The sequence below is a fragment of the Sinocyclocheilus rhinocerous genome, unplaced genomic scaffold, assembly GCF_001515625.1.
Source record: "Sinocyclocheilus rhinocerous isolate Xijiao unplaced genomic scaffold, SAMN03320098_v1.1 scaffold499, whole genome shotgun sequence".
Classification (NCBI taxonomy): Eukaryota; Metazoa; Chordata; class Actinopteri; order Cypriniformes; family Cyprinidae; genus Sinocyclocheilus; species Sinocyclocheilus rhinocerous.
The window spans coordinates 1,503,235-1,526,185 of NW_015637156.1; the positions used below are offsets into that span (position 1 = coordinate 1,503,235).

The window sequence follows — 22,951 nt, forward strand, 5'->3', positions numbered from 1 at the left end:
TACCTCTTTTGATTGTTTTTGTAAGTCAGCTGCCTCTTTTTTCAGTTTTTCTTTTTCTTTCTCAAGCTCTGCAATTGCTTTATGCAGACCATCAGCCTCTTTTTTGCTCTGCAGCCTTTGTACTTCCAACTTCTCAACAACAGGATGTTTTTCTGAAGTCTGTTTTTCTGTCTCTAGTAGGCGGGATTTGATTTCATCTGCTTGTTTCTTGAATTTTTTGGCTTCCTCCTCTGCTTTTGATTGAGCATGACTTAGCTGTGCCACTTTGATCTTCAGTTTTTCAGCCTCTGCAGTAATCTCTAATTGCCGCTTGCGTTCAGCCTCTAAGGATTTCTGGAAACCTTCAGTCTCCTGCTCCAGACGCTCCTGCATCTCCTTTTTGGCCTCCATTAGCTTTTGAGCCTCTACCTGTGCCTGATCTTTCTGTTTCTGGAGCTTTTCAGCTTCTGCCTTTAGTTGTTTTGCCTCCTGAATGGCCTGTTTTTTCTCTTCCAGCATCTTATCAGCCAGTTCCCTCTGTTTTGCAAGATCAGACTCTGCAATTTGTCGTAATCTTGCAGCTTCTTGAGCCTCAATGTTGAGCCGTGCTGCCTCCTCCGCCAATTTTTTCATGTTCTCTGCCTCTTCCTCAAGAAGTTTCTTTGTGTTGTCCTTATCTTTCTTCATAAGCTCTTGGTTTTCCTTTTCAATTTTCAGTTTCAGTTTTAGTAAGTCCTCCATCTGAATCTTGACTTTAGAGAGCTCATCCTCTACTTGAGCCTTCTGCTTGATAGCATCACTGACCTCTTGTTTAAGTCGCTTAAGTTCATCATCAAGGATGGATTTCTGTTTGTCCGTCTCATCAAGTTGCACTTTAACCTTCACTAACTCCTTCTCAACCGAAGACTTCTGCTTCAGGGTCTTTTCTGCAAGCTTTTTGTACTTGGCCATTTCAGCATCAGCCTCTTGTTTTTGTTTTAAAGCAGCAGCTTCTGCCTCCGCCCGTCTGGAAGCTTCAGCCTCGGCTTCCTTCCTCATTTTTTCAGCATCTTCCTGGGCTTTTGCCTGTTTGGCAGCTTCAGCCTCAGCTGCCTGCTTTTGACGCTCTGCTTCCTCCGCTTTCTTCTGCAACAGGGCAGCCTCTTTTTCAGCCTTGTCTTTAGCCTTTTCCGCATCTTGCGCCAGTTTCTTTGCTTTTTCAAACTCTCCCTTGAGTATATCCTGAGCCATGGTGCCTTTATTTTGCTGGAGAAGAACATCTTGGGCTTTCTGTTCAGCAGCAGAGCACTTTTGTGCAGCCTCTTTGACTAAAATGACCTGTTTCTCAGCTTCTTTCTCTGCAAGCTCCCTCTGCTTTTTGGCATCCTCCGCTAACTTTATAAGACGCTCAACCTCCTCTTGAGCTGCTTTGTGTTGCCTTGCTGCCTCTTCTTCTGCAGCTTGGATTTCTTTTACCTTGGCCTCTGCCTGTTTTCTTTTTTTCTCTTCTTCCAAAGCAAGTTTTCTGAATTTCTCTGCCTCCTCCTCTGCCTTCGCTTTGCTCTTTTGTGTCTCATCTGCAATACCCTTCAGTTTGTTAAGCTCAAGTTCAAGGTCCCGTTTGCCAGTTGAAGCCTTTTCGAAATTTAGCTTGAGAATGTGGATCTCCTCCTCCACCACTTTCCTCTGTTTCAAAGTTTCTTCTACGATTTTCTTTTGCCTGTCGAGCTCAGTGTCTGAGGACTTCTTTAAGTGATCAATCTTTTCTTCGATCTCTTGCTTATGCTGTGATGCTTGATCTTCAAGAACTTTCCTCTGGTAGGCCTCGTCTTCGGCTTTTCTCTTTAGACGGTCATTTTCAGCCTCCTTCTCTTTCAAAGCGATCTCAGCCTCCGTTTTTAGACGGGTTGCTTCATTGATAGCTGCTAACTTTTCTTTGAGGATCTTTTCAGCCTCCACTCTCTGGCAGGCAGCTTCTTCTTCTGCGATCTGCCTGTGTTTCTTTGCTTCTTCTGCAACTGACCTCAATTTAGTCGCCTCCTCAGCCAGTTCCTTCATCTTGGCGGCCTCAGATTCAAGTAGTTGTTTGCTCTTTTCAGTGGTTGACATAGACTCTTTCTCAGCTTTGGATTTTATCTGCAACAAAACTTCCATCTCCTTCCTAACTTTGACCAGTTCCTCCTCCAACTCTTTCTTCTGTTTAACGGCAGCATTAACATCATTTTTGAGACGCTGAAGCTCATTATCCAAGACAGTCCTCTGTTGTTCAGCATGCTCAAAATCTGCTCTTAACCGAATAAGCTCTTGCTCTGCTGCAAGCTTCTGTTTAGCCGTTTCTTCAGCCATCTTTCTTTGATTCTCCAGTTCCTTTTCGGCGGTCTCTTTCTGTTTAAGGGCAGCCTCCTCAGCTTTTGCTCTCTTCTTTGCCTCCCGTTTGGCCTCCTCCTTCTGTTTCTCTGCCTCCTCCTGAGCTGCAGTTTTTTTATTAGCCTCTTCCTCTGCCTGGAGCCGGAGCCGGAGAGCTTCATTAGCCTTCTGTCTCCATGTCTCTAGCTCCTTCTCTGCCTGCTCTCTCGCCTTATTTGCTTCGGCTTGCTGCTTTTTGAGATGTTCTGCCTCTTCCTGCAGTTGAATGACCATTACCTGCTCATGTTTGAGTGACTCTTCCAGTTTTGCTGTTAATGTCAATTGTTTACTCTCAAGCTGGGTGGCTGCGGTCTTCTTAGCCACCTCCTCTACCACTTGAATCTGTCGCTGCTTTTCCAACTCTGCTTGCTTCAGGTGCCTCTCAGCTTCCTCAGCTTGGAGCTTGAACTTCTCGAGATCCTCAAAGGCCTTCTTCTTCTCTTTGGCAGCCTCCTTTTCTGCCTCTGATTTCAGTTTAAGCTCCTCCACTGCCTTACGTTTCTTCTGAGTCTCTTCAGCAACTTGTTTCCGAAGCTTTTCTGCCTCGTCCTGCACTGCCTTTTGAAGTTTGTCAGCATCTGCCGCTTTGTCCCTGAGCTGCTGAAGCTCTGTTTCAGCAGTATTTTTTTGTTTTATCGTCGTCTCCAGCTGAAGCCGGATTATACGGATTTCTTCTTCAATTCTTGTGCGGCTTTGGAGCGCTACCTCTACCTGTTGAGTCTTAGACTTGATTTCCTGCTCTGAAATGCTTTTGAGCTCCTGAAGCTCTCGTTGGATATTGTGCTTCTGTTTTTCAGCATCGACAGCGACATCCTGTCGTTTGCTGACTTCGTCTTTCATTATTGTCTTCAGCTCATTTGCCTCTTGTTCTGCTTTAACAATAGCCTTTTCCTGAGATTCAGCTAACTTTCTTTGCTTTTCTAGTTCGGCCTGCATTTCAGCCAGCTTTTTCCTCTCTTCCTCCTTTAGTCTTTTGGCAGCTTTCTGTATTAGTGGAGGTAAAAAGTCAGGGAAATAGGAACAAAGGTAAGCATTTAAGAGTTAGATATTACAGACACATGTAAGTACATGTAACTGTAAGTACATGGACAAAGTAACAGGTAGTTAGGCTAAATAGTTATACTCAATTAAAAAACAACTTATGTAGTTGCAGAAGATTTATGAAGGATAATATAAAGTCACAATGTATGGTACACAAAATGAGACACAATCACTTGACAAAACACTACAGCTGGAATACTGAATGGCATTAATACTGAATGGCATCATGCTAATGAGGTGTTATTACTGGATATGGCTTTTTAGCTACATAAAAACTGTTGTTCACATATTTAAAATCCTAACTTGTGATTTTGAACACCGAAGAGTTGTGCTTTTAATATTAAAATTTTTAATATAAAAGGTTTACAGAAGGTGAACTCTTGAATCAAAGATGCCAAATATGGAAATTTAACCTTTTCAAATTTTTTATTTTTACTGTAGAGAGTCACTGAAGAAAGAAGTATTTGAAAATTTATATATTTAAGGTTTTATAATGCATACAACAGAACAGCTTAGTGATGCAGCAAAGAAAGAATGACACCATAAGGAGGGGAAAAAAATAAGAAAATAGGTCTGATGAATGCCAAACAGTGTAGATTTCGACCAATCCAATAATATATATCAATGCATATATTATTTAATATTTGTGTGCATTTCTAAATAATGCAAATGTAATTAACAGGGGGACTGGATAAGGATGAACATGCATTTTGTGGACAATTTACCTCTTTAGTGCCCAAACATGACAAACATTCATCATGATAAAGCACTGGCAAGCAGTTTCAAGAAGCAAACAAGAAAATAAAGGTTAGAAAGGAAAATGGAAACAAAAAACAAAAAAAAAACAACTACAGGAAGGGGTGAAGCATACTCTGAGGGAAAATCACCAATCAGAGCACAAAGGAATGATGGGTAAGAATGCTGCTTTCTATTTCCAAAAGCAACAAACAGAATCCAACCAGGAAATTAAACTAGAGAACAAATGTGGCATCCCCGCAACATGTTGCACCATGCATTAACTTTTATTTTTCTGGATGCTAGAAAATTGTAAGTTTGCTGCAGGCTGAAGGATACCTATACTAACTGAGAGCTCAATATAATGGAAGAGATATTAAAAAACCTCCATAGTAGTAAACAGATCATGAGAGACATACATAGTGAAAGAAATGGGATGTGCTCCACCACTAGCATTAACATTACTGAAGACCTAGGTGAGCACCTTGATCGGTTACATTTTTTATTTTCATAACTTTTACCTCTAGCACATGGCCAACAATAGCAAATTCAGTATTGTGTCACTCTTTAATAACTTAATTACAAATGTAACTGTGTCTCATATGGTTTGTATAGTGAAATACATACATATTTATTATGTCCATACATCAATAAATTGAACTACACGGTTAAGTTAGTCAGTTACAGTTAGTGCTAGAGTACAAATTTGACACTTACCTCCTCATCCTCTAGACGGCGCTGTGTCTCAATAATGAATTTAATATACTGACTCGAAAGAGTCATCAGCTCACTGTAGCGTGTTCTCAGAGTCACATACTGAAAGATGGTTTTAAAGTTACTTAGCATGTCATATATGAAATACAATCAAGAAATAAAAGTCCAAGTATAACACTTTAAGTTGCACATACAGTATGTACATACATTTATCAGAATGAGATTCAAAAATAGATGGATGTCAGATATCAAAGGTACCTCTTGGATGATGTCATCAGATACAGACTCCATTTTGGTCTTCTTCAAAGGAGAAGCGATGGGCTCCACCAAAGCTTTATACGTCACCAGCTGAAGCTCATAATCCTGCATGAAAACATTCAGTCAGACTGCTACTCATAAATCATAAAACATGCATGCAGCGAAATGCACACAAAATAAAAGTCCAAGTATAACACTTTAAGTTGCACATACAGTATGTTTATTTAATACATTTATCAGAATGAGATTCAAAAATAGATGGATGTCAGATATCAAAGGTACCTCTTGGATGATGTCATCAGATACAGACTCCATTTTGGTCTTCTTCAAAGGAGAAGCGATGGGCTCCACCAAAGCTTTATACGTCACCAGCTGAAGCTCATAATCCTGCATGAAAACATTCAGTCAGACTGCTACTCATAAATCATAAAACATGCATGCAGCGAAATGCACACACACCTTTGTGGCATCAATGTATGCTTTAGCATATTTCTGGCACTCATCCACCTTGTCCTTGTTCTTCTCAATCTCCTCAAGCAGTTTCTGTAAAGTGGATGGACATGACGTAAATAAAAAGATCAACTACATGATTTTAGATATAGGATAAATATTAAGAGCAGGGGTCACCAGACACGGTCCTGGAGGGCCGGTGTCCTGCAGAGTTTAGCTCCAACCCTAATCAAACACACCTGAAGCAGCTAATCAATGTCTTACTAGGTATACTTGGAACTTCCAGGGTGGTGTGTTGAGGCAAGTTGGAGCTAAACTTTGCAGGACACAGGCCCTCCAGGATCAAGTTTGGTGACCCCTGATTAAGAGGATATTCATTATATAAAGCATTGAGAATGATAAATTAATTAAAACTTTGTAGATAGATAGATAGATAGATACCTTCTCCTGGTTCAGCTGTTCTTGAAGGGCTTTGCTGTCACCTATTGGCACAGCATGAAGCTTGTCCTGCCTTTGTTTGGCATCTGCTATCCAGCGGATGAGCCAGTCATAGCTCTGTCTGTAGGCCTGCATTTGCCTACTTAGAAGGTCAAGTTCTCGCTGCCTTAGCTCAATCTGAGCAAACACAGCCTGCCAGCGGTCCTTCAGGTTACCCACCAGCTGCCTGTAGTGCTCCAGCTCTATGTCCCGCTCACTGTGCAGTTGAGACATCCGGTTGTTCACCGCCGTAGCCCTCTGAAGCTCCTCTTCCAGACGGTCAAACGTGGATTGCTTGCCCACTGCTTCTGTGCGCATTTTCTAGGGTCAAGAAAGAAAATGAGAACATGAACATGTTTGTGATGTCATGTGTCATTCAAATTCACATAGGTAAACCACTAACAATTATTTCATGCGTAATTGGGTTTTTGTGTGAGAGACAATGCACCTGGAGCTGTGTTTGGTTGGCCTCAACGTCTTTCTCATTAACAGGAACTTTGTTTACATCACGCAGTTGGTTTTCACACTTGTTGAGAATGTCTTCAGCTCCTTGTGTGCTGCGGATTACCATGTCAATGGTCTTCAGCCTTTATGGACAAAAATAGGATCAGCTTTATTTTATATGGAAAGGACAAAAAGATGACTTAGTGGGGAAAAGAAAAAAAATTGTACTGAATACTTCATCTAAAAATGTTGGGGTCACTATTATTTTTCTTATTCAGCAAGGATGCATTCAATTGATCAAAAGTGACAGTAAAGACTTTTGCATTCTTACAAATCAACATATAAGAATGATTTCTGAAAAATCCTGTGACACTGAAGACTGGAGTAATGGCTGCTGAAAGTTCAGCTTCAGGATTTTCAGCACAGGAATACATTGCATTTTAAAACAGCTATTTTAAATTGTAAAATTATTCCATAAGATTACTGTTTTTACTGTATTGTTGATCAAATAGATGCAATGCCTTGGTAAGCATCATTCAAAAACATATACCCCCGGCTTAAGCCTAGTCCCAGACTAAAATGTAAATCTGAGCTGTTTCAACTGATAGAAACTCGCACTGATTAATCCTAAAACATGTCAGTGCTTTTGTTTTGTCTCAAGATGCACACCATTAATGTTTTTTCTAAGGCACGTTTATAAAAATGACTTAAATGTCCTAATTGAACTATGGCCTAATCCTGGCTTAGTTTAAGCCCTGTCTGTGAAACCAGGCCTTAAAAATTTTTACCGACCCCCAACATTTTATTGGAAGTGTACTGTATATATTTAAAAAGAAAAAGGTAAGACTTGAGTCTTACTTGTCAAGGTACACGGAGGAGAGACTGTAGACATGCTCCATCTTTTTCTGGGTGATGTCTATTTCTGAGCGCAGGACAGGGGCGGAACTGGACTGCTGAGATGTGGCCAGCACTGCTTCACTCTTCTCCACCATCTTATCCAGGTCTTTCTTTATACCCTCCAACTCAGCCTGCACCTTCTGTAGAACGAAGTGAGAATACACAAGTATATTAAGGTATGAAATAATATATATGGGGATTATAAACATTTTAACGACTGAAGCTGACATGCGCAGGCTCTTCATTTAAGATGCATTTAAAGGTATTTCTTCATCCAAAAACAGTAAATTCAATGGCATCAAGTTCAAAAAGATATAATGTATATTTAATGCAGTGCTTCTGCAGACCTTCTGTTCAGTGGCTCTCTGTGCACAGGCTTTGAGAGGCTCCTTGTCCACCAGCTGTCTGAGGCGGTTCACTGTGCGGCTCTCACAGCCCTCTAGTCTCAGTCTCAGGTCCTTGATCTGGGTGATGTAACTCTTACACACTGACTCATCCTGCTCCCCTGAATAATTCAAATACTTAAGTGTTAAAACAGCTCAAACTCTGATCCCAAAATACAATCCAAAATCAAAACCACACACAGATTTCTTGGAATGTCTCCTCAGTCATAATATTAGATTTATGTTGTATCTACACTACAGGCACACTACTGTTCAAATGTTTGGGGTCAGTCAGAATTGTTAACATTTTTGAAAGAACTCTCACCAAGGCTTTATTCATTTGATCAAAATACAGTATAAACGGTAATACTGTGAAACATTGTTACAATTTAAAGTAACTGTGGTAACACTTTATTTTAAGGTGACCTTGTTACACGTTACATGTACTTACTATTATAATAACAATTAATTATGCATAATTACATGCAAGTAACCCTAAGCCAAACCCTAATTCTAACCCTAACCATATAGCAAGTACATGTAGTTAATTAATATTACTCAGCACTTAAATGTATATCTACACTGTAACAAGGACACCTTAAAATAAAGTGTAACCGTAAATGTTTCTGATTTTAATATATTAAAAAATATATTTATTCAAGTGTTCAGTCTTCAGTGTCACACAATCCCTTAGAAATCAGTGTAATAATGCTGCTTTGGTACCCAATAAATCATTTCTTCTTCTTATCTATGGTGAAAACAAATGTGCTACTTAAAAACAGAGATGTGCATGCCAAAAATAAATCTTAAAAAAAAAAATAATAAATTCATGAAAACTGTGAATCCATTTTTTCCAGGATTCTTTGCTGAATGACAAGTTCAAACGAGTGGCATTTATTTGAAATATAAACCTTTTATTACATTATAAATGTCTTTACTGTGAATTTTGATCAATTTAATGCATCCTTTCTGAATACAAAAATGTATTTCTTAACCCCAAGCCTTGAAACAGTAATGTATATTTTCACATGAAATCAAGCTGACATAGTTAGAAGCATTTGCATTTAAGAGCTTGTGTAGAGAATGTCTCAAGGTTTAAAGTAAATCAGTTCATTTGCACACTTTTAAGTACATACACTACATTTCAAAATGTAAAATAGTGAAGAAATCTCAGTAATTTGAAAATGACATCACACAAGTGAAAAAAATAATTAAAGACATGATGCTTAGAAACAGCAACACACTCTGCTCCATTAGCAACACATTGGAGTCAAAGGGGAAGGAGGCAAAATGCACAAAGTGTGATGCAAACGATAACATCAAACAAATCATTTGCAGTTTATTAATAAAGAAATCCACACTGTGATCTTTACCTGGTACGCTTCCCTTTTGGATGAAAACAGGTTCTGAAAAATAAGTCTTGCAGTCATAATGGGAGGTGGCTCTAACCAGAATTTTCAAACTGTGCTGTCATAAAAAACAGGGTTGTTCCTGGGGCCAAGACGGCATTGTCTATGTGCAATCTCATTCTTTGATGAACAGTGAAACTGATGGATGGTTTCTATACATCTGAACAAACCCGCCGCCCTAACCTGACACCTACCTTGTTCAACAGAGCGTAGCAAGTTATCATAGTGTTGAGTGGCTTTGCTGTAACTGTTTTCTGCTTGCAAACGATCGTCAGCACCGAAGAGCTCAGAATCCTGACTGTCACGCAGGAAGGCCTGATAGTGCTCCTCCAGGTTCTTCAGGGTCAGTCGATATTCCTCAACTCTCAAAGTCTTAAACTACATAAAAATAGAGAACAGAATGTGTCACCTAATTAATATTCATGAGTATATTTATATGTGCTTTTCAGATCATTTGTATGCCTCTGCATGCAATGAAATAATACATAATATTTACAGTGTTATTTAACATAGTCATTTAAAGTGATGTATGATATATTGGATCAGTTTTCAGACAATATTATTTTATTACTTAATTTTATTTATCATTGCAATCGAAATATATTGGCCGATACTGAATACTGAATTGTGCATGCTCAAATTGAACTACCATTCAAAAGTTTGGGGTCAGTGAGATTTTTTTATGTTTTTGAACATCTCGCCAAGGTTGCATTAATTTGATCAAAATACAGGAAAAACTGTAATACTGTGAAATATCATGAAAATTCAAAAGAACTATTTTCTACTTGAATATATTTTACAATGTCATTTATTATTCTGATGGCAAAGCTAAATTTTTAGAAGCCATTACTGTCACATGAACTTTCAAATATCATTGTAATATGCCGGTGCTCAAGAAACATTTCATATTGTTATCATTATATGTTGAGCTGCAGTTGTGCTGCAAATTCTAATAATAATATTACGTATTGGCCCGAATATAAGACGACCCTGATTATAAGACGACCCCCCCTTTTTCCAGATGTACCTTTTGGAAAAAGGCTTTTTAAAAAACAAATCTTGTTTTTTCTCAGTAAAACACATTTTGTCTTCAATTATTTTCATATTGCATATTTTTCCTATTTTAATTTTTGTTTTGAAAGTATGGTAAAAACTGGTAAAATGTACCAACAATCACATTTAAAAAATATACACTTTTTGATATACCATTAAAAAAAAAAAAAACAGGTAGCCCATCTGAATTAGGACATTTAGGCTATCCATCTAATAGTAGCCTACCAAAATCTTATTAACAGTAGAAGTTAAATCTTACGGTAGTCTTCAAATCTGGGTACTGTCTTACGTTTTAAAATCACAAAGGGAGTTTGGTGCCATCAGGCTAACGTGACAGTCACGACTCATGCAGCTGTAAGGTTTTCTTTTTCTTTTGTTTTTACTCGCGATCTTTACAACACGCATTACATTACGTATTTCATGGCACACTCGTTTTATGCGTATTTGGCGCCACCTATTGTTGTGGGTGTATTATTGACATGTCAAAGTCTAGACCCTGAATATAAGACGACCGCGTTTTTTCAGATGTATTTCCAAAGAAAAAAATATCGTCTTATATTTGGGACAATACGGTAATATTCTTGTTAAATATATGGTTCAACATTTTTAAGTAGATGTTTTTTATAAAATTAACAAATGTCTTTAGTTTTACAAAATGCAATGCATCCTTGCTGAAGCAAATAATTTTTACATACTGTACATTATGATATTGTGATATCTATTTTTTCATTTCTAAGTATATAATGGCATATAATTTTGTGTCAGCCATTTATTGTAATAATTTCCATCATTTCAACCAAGTTGTAGTATTTTGTACTAAGACTTTGTACTAAGTTTCTGAATACCAAAAAGGGGTGTGTGTGCAAGTTACCATGATTAAATTCCAGGAGTTGATAAGCAGGAAATCTCGCATGAGGTACTGCCAGGACAGCAGGCTCTTCATATCTACATGCAGCTTTCGCCAAAGGACCATCAGCCTCTGCAGACTCGCATCTAACCTGAGGTTCAAAACAGAATTAAAGATAAGGTGGCAAAGCAAAAGGCTGATCAGAAGGATTCGGTTTATCCAGCAAACATTTGACATGAATCACAACAAAACCACACATCTCGACTCAAAAGTCAAAGACCGAGATAAAAGGAGTATGTGGAATTTGAATGTGCTGCCAACTAAAGCAAGGGAGGTCAAATGAGACTAGACTTGTGCACTCGTATCAGGCTGTACTGTGTTACCCAGAACTGACGTCCACGGCCTCTTTGTTGGTGGGAGGGATGATAAAACAGATGGACGGTACTGTGGCCTCGTTTCCACTGGAGTTATGTACTTTCCAGTTGTACGGTTGGGAGTTGTTCACCAGGACACACTCATCTCCTTTGTGTACTGTGATCTGGGTCAAAAGAATGAAGAATGTTATTCTGCAGTGATTAATATGGATTATATTTTGTTCTGTGACTAATAGCAAGACAAGTTATTGGGTGAGGCTGACTGCTGCTTAGCCTGTGTAATAAAATATTCATGCTTAATTGCAATTTATTATGGAAATCATACATGTGATACACCATTTTTTAAAAGAGGGACTGTGATAAAGGAAGGCAAATAAAAAATGTGGTTCAAAACATAGTTTACGTGTCCTCAATTGTACCCCCAGGATTAATTTGGCTTCTTTTATTACCAATGTATGCAAACAAAACAAGCGACAGAGTGTTTACCTCCATTTGTTTGAAGTCGCAGACAGCCTGAATGGGTAATTTGCCTTTGACAGGGTAAGCTGTGTTCCTCGGCTTTAGCTGGATAATGGTCTTGGCTCTCCGGTTGAGACCCTCCAGGTGAGTCTTGAATTCGTTTAGCTGTTCTTTTTCTTCCTGAAGGTCAGAGAGATAACTTTGTATATATATTGCATAAATTTCAAATTAAATTAAATGACTGAATTAAGAGTTTCTAAGGATCTCTAATCTAATAACATAATCTGAATGGTCAAATAAGTAATCACCCAGCACTAAATACATTTGGGTGTTTATTGGTTTTTAAAATCCCAGACATATTAACACCCACCACTGTATCCTGTAGAAGATCCTCTAGCCGTGTGACTGTGATAGAGCGTTCACACACATACTTCTTCTTCATCATGTCCTCCATCTTCTTCATCCTCTCTTCAGCCTCTTTAACATCTGAGAAGAACTGTAGAACAGAAAAATTGGTTAGGAGATCAAAATAATTCAGCTGAAGTCGATTTTAATAGAGATGAAGATCTGTTTGTCTGTAACCATGGGTTCTGAACTGTCAACAAGAATCTCTACAAGCACAGAGTTTTATTAAAGTATGTACCTGGAAGTAAGCTGTGTTTTCCTTCAGATGAGTCTCAATGCAGCAGCACAGCTGAAGGATCCAGCTCCACTGAGTCTGAAGAGCTGCAGTGAAAGCCTACAGAAGAACAGATTACAACCATTTAAACACAGAATTATCTGCTAAAATATACAATGGAGTCAAAAGGTCCTCATTGAAAATCTAATATAATTGAAGCCTGGAAATAGAAAGTTTCAGGACTTTAAAAAAATGTAAAACAAACGTTGCCAGCTAAAAAAATATGAAAATATTAAATATTCTGCACAAATAAGTAAAATACTTTTTTGTATTATATTAGTAATATAAACATAGAAACTATAAGTCTATAAGACTCATTTACTCTAGTATTTTGCTTTGGACAAACACAAACAATAAATGATTAATTGTAAATGTTGTACCTCCACAGTTTTCCTGGCAGGATGGCCTTCTTTTAGCAGTTTGTCTCCAGTCATCTGGACATTGTTCACTCTCTTCTCTCTCTGTTCAAGATCTCGCATCAAACCCTACAAGATAGCACAGGAACATCAGCAATTATTGTCAAATGCAATTTAAATGACACCATAGAGCTATTTTAGCGCAGGTCGAATCATGTTCAGATGTGCTGGTGGTCTTACAGAATAGTTATCTTTCTTGGCAGTCATGTTGGAGTTTCGGTCGCTCCAGTCGTAGTTCACTTCCTCCTCTTCTTTCTCGTTCAGCCACATCAGCTCTTTTGTGGCGGCCACAACAAAAGCATGCAGCTGATCCAAACTCCGCAGCCGTGACTTGGAAACATTCTGAGGTGGAAAATCAACAAAACTTAACCAACAAACAAATTGGCTAATTCTATTTCAAAAGGCTTTGTTTGTTATGAGTTTGCTATGAAGATATTTTAAGATCCAAAATTAAAATTCAACAAAAGTGTAAGCTCTAAATTTAAGAGCGTACCAGCAGTTTAGCATACTGAAGGTCCAGTTTGCCCAAGTATTCTCGATAGGCTCCCTTACTGACTTGAGACAACTGATTCTGAGAAGAGAGAAAATGATGTTGTTTTTTTAGATGAAAGTCAGTACGGTCTTAGACATTCTTAACTTATATATGGAGTGTAAGATACTATTTGAATTATTAATACTGTTTAAAAAGCATGCATGGTTTATTGAGAACAGTATTGTTTGTACTTGAGTATCCATGTTGCTTTATTTAAAGTACACAGTATAAAACATATAATATGCAATATATAATATATTTTAAATATATAAATATCATCACTCAATGCTACCATTACTCAGTTCACATGCAATTAAGTTACCCAATCAGAAGAGAGGTGATTTATGCAAATCTTAAAGATACAGTAACAAAAACTTGTACAAAGTTTAGGGAACACAATATCTACTAAGTGTAAAATGTCTAATTTGAAGACTAACTGGATACAGAAATATGTATTAAAACTAGGGCTGCACGATTATGACAAAAATTATTTTCGATTATTCCCTTGAAATTGTAATTGCGATTATTAATTACGATTATCACAATTTACATCCGTAATTGTAATAGCGATTAGAAATTCGATTAATTGTGCAGCCCTAATTAAAACAATGCATTAAATTACCTCATCAGCCCGCGCACGATCAATCTTGTATTTGAATTCCTCGATGGACTGATGAAGGCCACGATGGCTACCGAGATGAGACTCCACAGAGGGCAGATCTTCGCCCCACTTTGCCCCATCAATGCGTCTCTGGTTCTCCTCCACCCAAGACAGGAGGTCATGAATGTACTTGAGAGTGACTTCATCAAGCTCAGGTCTTACGCGCTGGGGAGACTGCTGTAATGTTTGCATGTGGGAGATCTGGGTCATGGGCACCTGCGACACCGTCACACCTGACTTCAGACGCAGATTAAACTCACTGCGCAGGTTAACCAGACGCTCGTGGAGACGGTATACCCTGAGAGAACCAAGAGGAGCAATTACTGATGCTGTTATGAAGATTCTGTGAGAGATCATTTATTATAGATATTATTATAGATATTATTAGTGCTGTCAAACGATTAATCGCGATTAATCGCATCCAAAATAAAGGTTTTTGTTTACATAATATATGTGGGTATACTGTATATATTTATTATGTACATATAAATACAAACACATGCATGTATATATTTAAGAAAAATATGCTATGTTTACATATTATATATATTTATATATAATATAAAATATAAGAATATAAATGTATATACATGTAAATATTTTCAAAATATATATTGTATATGTGTATATTTATATATACATAATAAATATACACAGTACACATATATTATGTAAATAAAAACTTTTATTTTGGATGCGATTAATCGTTTGACAGCACTAATTATTATTAATTGTTGTTCATGCAGTTTTAATTGCCATTTAATACATACTTTCTTCAAAGCAGCTGTCTTAGATATTGATGATAATATTTATTTTAGATATTATTAGATATAAAGATACTATTATTGCTATTTAAGCCTTTTAATTGCTATTTAATAAGTTTTCTGCAAAGCAGCTTGCTTAGATATTATTATGAAGCAGCTTTACAGAAAATAGTGCCATACAAATAAAGGCAAAAAATAATAATAAAATTGGAATAGTTTAACTTTTTTTTTTTTTTTTAATGTAAACATTTTCAGGTGACAGGAACAATTAAAGTTTTCATATTTTTAAAAAGTTGCAAATGAATGATTAAATAAATGAATAAATAGTAAAGCATTCATATTACAGTTTAGTTCTAGTTCTCACTGCATTTCTTAACGATATGAAGTAAAATATTATACTGACCGCCTGTACATCTGTTCTGCCTGTAGATGGCGCCCATCTTTAAGTAATTGCACATCATTGAAAAGGTATCGGATCATGTTTTCAGCCTTGTTCAGATCTGCTTCTATCTCAGACGCATGCTGGATAGGCTTTCCCGCACTCAGCAGACGTATGTCCTACAATAACAGCAAAATATTATTATAGTGCTATTTGCTACAGGTTTTTCTTCTTGAAAGCTACTGGGATTTTAAACAAAGGAATAAAATGGGTTTATATCTCACCGTTTGTAACAGTGTTTCCACCTGGTTGAGCTGTTCCTCGCATAAACCTGACTCCATTTGCACCTTACTGACTACTCGCTGCAGACGCTCCAGCCTGTACATATAACATGCAAATACTCTTACACACTGTGCATAATTCACTACAAGCAAAACAGCCATGAAATAGTAAGAATGTAATGGCTGGACATAGGCTAAACTAAACTAGACAATATTCAGATTTTACAGGCATTCAACATTTAATACATTAGAAAAAAGTCAGTCGAATCACTCACACCCTCCTCTCACGGAGCAGGTATTCCAGTCCATGGCTGTCATTCACAAAAGCCATGACTAATAATCCTAGTAATGCTGAATCCCAGTACAGAGACAGTTTTCCCAGAGCGGAGGCGCACAGAATCAGCTATTGATGTTAAGAAGTGCTTCTGTAACTTCAACATTTAATACATTAGAAAAAAGTCAGTCGAATCACTCACACCCGCCTCTCACGGAGCAGGTGTTCCAGTCCATGGCTGTCATTCACAAAAGCCATGACTAATAATCCTAATAATGCTGAATCCCAGTACAGAGACAGTTTTCCCAGAGCGGAGGCGCACAGAATCAGCTATTGATGTTAAGAAGTGCTTCTGTAACTTATCAGACTCATAAACATTCTGCAGAGCAGCAGAGAGTCTGTCTTGTGACAAATCTTTTTGAAAGCGACGCCCTGTTTGCTTGTGAAAAATGCTATTTAATAACAATATGAAAAGCCATTTTAACAATTTGAATCTTTAAAGTAAGGCATTTGGAACCGAAAACTGAAGGGGAAAGTAAGTCAAATGAAAAATATATATATATTTATATAGGTTAAGTTATATATTTACATATAAGTCAAATTTCACATTTGTTAATTCAGTAAAATTGTATTAATGTTCAAGATCTGATAATTATCAATTAGTATGGTTGAAGTTTCTTTTTAGGGCAAGTCACTTCACTCTGCAGATCTTTATTTTTCTTGAAACGTAACTTAAATGAGGTCTAAACAATCAGTTTGTTTAGATTTTGTTCAAAACATTGGTCAGATCTGAGCACTAGGCTACAGCATCATACATTTGACTTCTTTAGTTCAATACTTTTTGACCCATGGTATTATCATTATTATTGCCAAATGCCCCTGTAAATAGTTCAGATTATTCAAATGAGTCATGATACAAACAAAGAAAGAATGTGTAAGAAATGTACCATATTAGTCCATATTAATCCACAGATTTCTCACCTTTCAAACTCTAAGCGCAACAGTTTCTCTCGTTCCAGAATGGCCACATGCAGGCGTCCCCACTCCTTCTCCACATCGATGGGGTGGTAGCTGGGGGAAACCTTGATCTGACCCGCCTGCACAGCACCCTGGTGACAAACAAACCCCAAACATAAAGTCAAATCTTAGTAAAAACTGTACTACATGCTTGTTTAAAAGGCTATTTAATTTACCTCCAAAGACTTGTAAATGAGCTTGGAGCGATTTTTGTCAGTCTCCTTGGCTGGTAGTTCAGTCTCCTTGAACTTCAAAAACTGACGCCAGAGAACCTACAACAAAATAAGAAAGAGAAATGGTCATATCACAATCTTTTTTCTTTTTAAAAAAAATTGTTTTGAATGTTTTTCTATAGTACTTCAAACATATGTATTTGTGGACTCAAAATAATGACAAAGCTATTTTGTAAATTTCATAACATTCTAGCTGGTAAATAATAAAAGTAAATTACTGTACCAAATCATATCATTAAACCCATGGATCATGAGACTAACCTCAATTTCCTCATAGCTGGAGGGGAACTTGCGTTCCTCAAACACGATAATGTGATGTCTGATCCACTGGAGTAACATGGTCACCAGCTCGTAATATTCCTGCCAGCGCAACTCCAATTCCTGTGCACGTCGATAAAAAATGTATTTCACTGAATACAAACCATCTCAATGGCTTATGATACCTGTATAACTTCTTATACTTTCAAAACACTCACATTGGCCTTGACTCCATCCCGAACGTCAGGAACTCTTGGCATGACATCATACAAAGAGGACACATATGTGATGATAGACTTCTCGTCTGGGTGTGGCACGTCCACATCTGCAGAAAGGGAAAACAAACTATTATCAGTGTGTACACTATCGTACAAAGGTTTGCTTACCATGGCTGCAATTATTTGATTAAAAATACAGTTTTAAGCAATACTATTTTGAAATATCATTACAACTTAGAATAACTGTTTTCTAATTTAATATGTGACCCTGGACCACAAAACCAGTCATAAGAGTCAATTTTTTTCGAAATTGAGATTTATACATCATCTGAAAGCTGAATAAATAAGCTTTCCATTGATGTATGGTTTGTTAGGATAGGACTATATTTGGCCGAGATACAACTGGAATTGAAAATCTGGAATCTGAGGGTGCAAAAAAATTAAAATATTGAGAAAATCGCCTTTAAAGTTGACCAAATGAAGTTCTTAGCAATGCATATTACTAAATAAAAATTAAGTTATAATATTTTTACAGTAGGAAATTTACAAAATATCTTCATGGAACATGATCTTTACTTAATATCCTGTTTTTTGGCATAAAAGAAAAATCAATCATTTTGACCCATACAATTAGTTAATGAATAAAAAAATTAAAAAAAGAATTACCCATACAACCCTTAATGAATAAAAAGTTCATAAGAACAGCATTTATTTGAAATAGAAATATTTTGTATATAAATGTATAAACTGTTACAATTCATCAGTTTAATGCATCCTTACTAAATAAAAGTATTTACAAAAACCTTTAAGTAAAAATTTTATTAAACCCTCCATTTTAAACAGTAGTGTACATTACTCAACATCAAAAAAGTAAAATCACTATTAGATAATTATTAGAAGCTACTCTTACAGAGGCATAAAAAAATACTTTACAAATCCATTAAATCCTCTAGGATCAACGAAAGTCAAGAATGAAAAAAAATTCCTTAGAGGAGAATCCAGAGGGATGTTTATACCTTCAGGATCCAGCAGGCGTGTGACGCCCAAGTCTCTTTCTGCTACGCTGAAGGCCTGCTCCAGATTCTCCAGGTTGGTCTGTCTGTACACCTTATTCATGTCAATCAAATTTGGTCTACAACAAAAGACAGGAGACACAGAACGCAGTTAGAGGTGGACACTGACAGAAATATAACCCCAGAAGGGAAACAAAAGAAAATATAAAGATTGCACACACTTTATTTCAGTGCATTGATTACATAATACATCATGCACCAAATCAGAAACTGCCTGTTTATTAACTTAATTTTAACACAGAGGCTGCTCATTTGGTTAATTATTTTGTATTTTATCGTCTGCTATGTTTAAAGAATAATTTTTTTGTTAGCAAACAAAAATTCCATAGGTATGTGAAATTTCCCTAAGATCTCATTTGAACGCATACCTGCAGATCTTATATTTAACTGCACACTGCTTGGCCAAATCTGCAGGCTATGTAAACATCTGTGCCAGTATCTGGGCAGGTGAAGGCAAGATTGATAGCTCTTCACAGGATTTGAAAAAAGCCTGTCTTATGTGACTAAGTACTCACTCAACAGCAATCACTGCAAGGCGCCAAAAAACAATTACAGTAAAATACTACGTGCACACACAAGCAGCCTTTTAACTACATGGAAACCTGAGCAAGTTCAGCAAAACTACATTTTATAGCAAATAACAACCCCAAATGACGAAATCAGTTGACTAAATTGTCAGTGAAATTCCAAAAGCTACAATGACAAAGGCAGCACTGCTTAGCTTAGTTTTTCTCCAAAATATTTTTAATGAAAAAACGAAGCATTCATACGACTCATTGACTGTCTGTGTGAGCAGGTAGCACGGCTGGCCCCAGGGAAGCTCGGCATCTGAGACGAACACCTTTCTGTAAGAAAACCCATCTCTACTTAGGGTGGAGAGCCTTTGCACCATGCCATGTTCAAGATCTCCGCTCTGGGATCCACCACTAGAGCAGGCACCAGGGCTGATGGACCCCTGACCCGAATCGAATGAAGCCTCTGATGGTACATCTTCACACAGCATGACCACCCGGTCCTCCAGGTCACTGACGGATCCGTGGCTGGACGAGGTGCTGCGACTCTTTCTGGAGCGTAACTTCCTCTTGAGACCAAACATTTTGTTGGATTGAATGAATCGGATGATAGCAGATGGGTATTCTCGTCCAATGAGAAGCAAGTTCCAGCCGACGGTTAGCAGTCTCAGTCCTCAAAGAAACCACACTCCATCTTATATCACGCATCAAGCTTTGAGAGCTTCACCTTTACTGCTGCTGTCGCAATGGAGTTCATATACTAATCTGTTCATCGAGTGGCAAGCGAGAGGGAAGACGAACAGCTTCTTATTTGCTCAAATCTCAAGAGTCATCTGCGTCTGATAGCGTAGGGTGAACCTGAGCTATGCAGCTACACGCTGAATGATAAAAACACACCCTCTGGGCATCCTTTCAGATTCAACACGCCCTCATTACTGGATTCTGGTTTCAAACTTTTTTCATAAGTGCCAATTCGAGCATACTTGAACTTAATCCTGCAAAATTTGACGTAAACCAAAATGAATTTGTTGTGGTTGAGAGGTATTTGTATGAAGTCTATAATGGGTCAGTGGTTCTAAGGTTGTTGCATGACAGTTTCTTGAGTCCCATGTGTGAGAGCAAATTGTGCTCTTGAAGGTTCAAACAGCTCAGCCTACCTTTAAGTATGGCATGACAGATCTTGTTTCCTGTCAAACATCACTTGGTAAAAGCCAGGATTTAGTACATAAATTATAGACCCGACAAGGGGCAGAAGGGGTATGTGATTGACATGCCAAATACAGCCAGCAAGTCTGGAGATGAACTTCATAAACAGCCTGGAGATACCTTTACTGCTGCTGTCGCAATGGAGTTCATATACTAATCTGTTCATCGAGTGGCAAGCGAGAGGGAAGAAGAACAGCTTCTTATTTGCTCAAATCTCAAGTCATCTGCGTCTGATAGCGTAGGGTGAACCTGAGCTATGCAGCTACACGCTGAATGATAAAAACACACCCTCTGGGCATCCTTTCAGATTCAACACGCCCTCATTACTGGATTCTGGTTTCAAACTTTTTTCATAAGTGCCAATTCGAGCATACTTGAACTTAATCCTGCAAAATTTGACGTAAACCAAAATGAATTTGTTGTGGTTGAGAGGTATTTGTATGAAGTCTATAATGGGTCAGTGGTTCTAAGGTTGTTGCATGACAGTTTCTTGAGTCCCATGTGTGAGAGCAAATTGTGCTCTTGAAGGTTCAAACAGCTCAGCCTACCTTTAAGTATGGCATGACAGATCTTGTTTCCTGTCAAACATCACTTGGTAAAAGCCAGGATTTAGTACATAAATTATAGACCCGACAAGGGGCAGAAGGGGTATGTGATTGACATGCCAAATACAGCCAGCAAGTCTGGAGATGAACTTCATAAACAGCCTGGAGATATTAGGGAATGTCAGCTATTTCTCACTTCTCAGGTGCCAAGATTACTTAATAAACTATTTTTTGAAAAATGTCTCCTCAAGAATCTGACTCTTTTACATGTGCACCATTGATCAATGGGTTTAGAGAATGTGTCCTAACAGCTAAGTCACAGTTTCCCTTTTTTAAAAGTTTTTACCTGTGTTTATGGATGATGGCATTGAAGAGCTTGCCATCTCTCCAGCTGGTGGTGAAGTTATCACAGCGCAGGCCATGGTAGCCCTCCACCATCCGTTGAGACCACAAGAGCAGCTTCTCCTTGGCGGTCATATCATCTGACTGACCGTTCACCTGGATATCGGAGATCTGATGGAGCCAAGGTCAGAAAAGTAGAATCAGAGTCTGAGCTAGCATTTATTAAAATTGATCCTAGTTATTGAATAGTAACCACAGTTTAACCATGGTGACTGCAGTAAAACAATAGATAGACTATATAAAAATGACAAGGTACCAAGAAGACAAGAATACAAATTCTGTATTATTTTATAAAGAAATTATAGACTAAACATATTTAGAAATGATCATTTCAACTGTCATAGTAAAACAAAAAATGAAGTAGAATCAATGTAAATATGGTTTCAATAAAACAAATCATGTATTATAAAAAACAATAGCTGAAATATATTAAGAAACTAAATATTATCTAATCGTAAACTAAAGTAAAATATGTAAAAAAGAAAGAAAAGTAAAATCAATGAGAATGTGGTTTTAATAAAATTATGTATTTGAAAAAATTCTAAACATATACAGAAACTATAAAAACAACTTTCATAGCACAATAAAAAATGTACAGTGTGATAAAATCAAGTGCTTCAGTAATACAAATGATGTATTATACACAAATACCACAGTTACTGCAGTTGTTCCTGTATTAAAACAATGGAAATATTAGTATTATGATATTAGTAGTGCAAAATGCTTTGAATCGTTCTTTTACAAACATATACACAAAGGCAAAGAGTATGAAGTTTGCACTCCTTTCGCTAAATTTCTGTTTAATAGTTTAAAATGTGAACTTTTCCAATAATGAAACACTATACACTATGAGGCTCAGGGAAAATGATATAGCATTTCACAATTTGAATTTGATTAAAAAACAGTATGCCTAAAATACCCTCACTGTTGCCAAGATACTACGGACAAACATTGTGGTTAGCAGTGATCATAAGATTCGTTTATAATAAAAGGCTTGTTCAAATTTCAGTCTGTGATTTTGCATGCGTTTGTTCCTCTGGTGACTCATTGTCAGGATTCCCCTTTGGGTAATAACCGCTTAAAGGCTCAAATCAAGTTTCCTCCTATTATAAGAGTTTTGTAGGGAAGTCTGGTCGGTCTAAACCTCTGAATCCTTACATTAAGGATGTACACAGTGACTCAGACATGGAAACACATCCTCCACCCTCGCAGCATAGCTTTACAAGAGCCAAGAGGGGCATTTAAGGACCTTTTCAACGCAGAATTCCTTTCAATGCCTCTCATTTTAAATATTTTTAGTGGTGACTATAAGCCCAACACTTCAAACTTCTTAAAGTTATTGTAAGAATAAAGATTTTTTTTTAATTATTTAATAGGAAATACAAATTTGGCAAAATGACATCTGGTGCCAAACTCAACAGCTTCAGCAGAGTGCATAATTTAAGCTAATTCTGCTAATTTTTATTGTATTATAATCTTTACTCTACAGGAATTCATAACTCTTTGTTTGATTACAAGTTTATTTAATATGCCTAACCAGAAAAATAACTATACTTTGTTGAAAATATAAAAAATGTGACCTTTTCAATTTGCCAT

At 37.2% G+C, this 22,951-nt stretch overlaps 1 protein-coding gene across 8 annotated transcripts in view; it reads right to left on the bottom strand.

The window, feature by feature from the left end:
• Positions 1–22,951, bottom strand: part of LOC107748698 (plectin-like) — a 102,651-nt gene that overhangs the window by 9,497 nt on the left and 70,203 nt on the right. For 6 of the 8 annotated variants that reach the window (XM_016563631.1, XM_016563638.1, XM_016563639.1 and 3 more), the window contains 27 exons: positions 21,300–21,466; positions 18,634–18,749; positions 17,618–17,724; positions 17,403–17,522; positions 17,085–17,180; positions 16,873–17,000; positions 15,621–15,714; positions 15,361–15,515; positions 14,155–14,491; positions 13,494–13,571; positions 13,181–13,342; positions 12,965–13,069; positions 12,549–12,644; positions 12,276–12,401; positions 11,933–12,085; positions 11,456–11,610; positions 11,097–11,223; positions 9,367–9,550; positions 9,137–9,169; positions 7,728–7,885; positions 7,342–7,520; positions 6,488–6,626; positions 6,004–6,360; positions 5,572–5,655; positions 5,395–5,499; positions 4,858–4,956; positions 4–3,348 (listed from right to left, as the gene is read on the bottom strand). In XM_016563631.1, the coding sequence (XP_016419117.1) occupies positions 4–3,348; positions 4,858–4,956; positions 5,395–5,499; positions 5,572–5,655; positions 6,004–6,360; positions 6,488–6,626; positions 7,342–7,520; positions 7,728–7,885; positions 9,137–9,169; positions 9,367–9,550; positions 11,097–11,223; positions 11,456–11,610; positions 11,933–12,085; positions 12,276–12,401; positions 12,549–12,644; positions 12,965–13,069; positions 13,181–13,342; positions 13,494–13,571; positions 14,155–14,491; positions 15,361–15,515; positions 15,621–15,714; positions 16,873–17,000; positions 17,085–17,180; positions 17,403–17,522; positions 17,618–17,724; positions 18,634–18,749; positions 21,300–21,466 (7,005 nt within the window). The remainder of the gene's footprint in view (positions 1–3; positions 3,349–4,857; positions 4,957–5,394; positions 5,500–5,571; positions 5,656–6,003; positions 6,361–6,487; positions 6,627–7,341; positions 7,521–7,727; positions 7,886–9,136; positions 9,170–9,366; positions 9,551–11,096; positions 11,224–11,455; positions 11,611–11,932; positions 12,086–12,275; positions 12,402–12,548; positions 12,645–12,964; positions 13,070–13,180; positions 13,343–13,493; positions 13,572–14,154; positions 14,492–15,360; positions 15,516–15,620; positions 15,715–16,872; positions 17,001–17,084; positions 17,181–17,402; positions 17,523–17,617; positions 17,725–18,633; positions 18,750–21,299; positions 21,467–22,951) is intronic. The other 2 variants (XM_016563633.1, XM_016563637.1) reach the window with 1 other exon arrangement.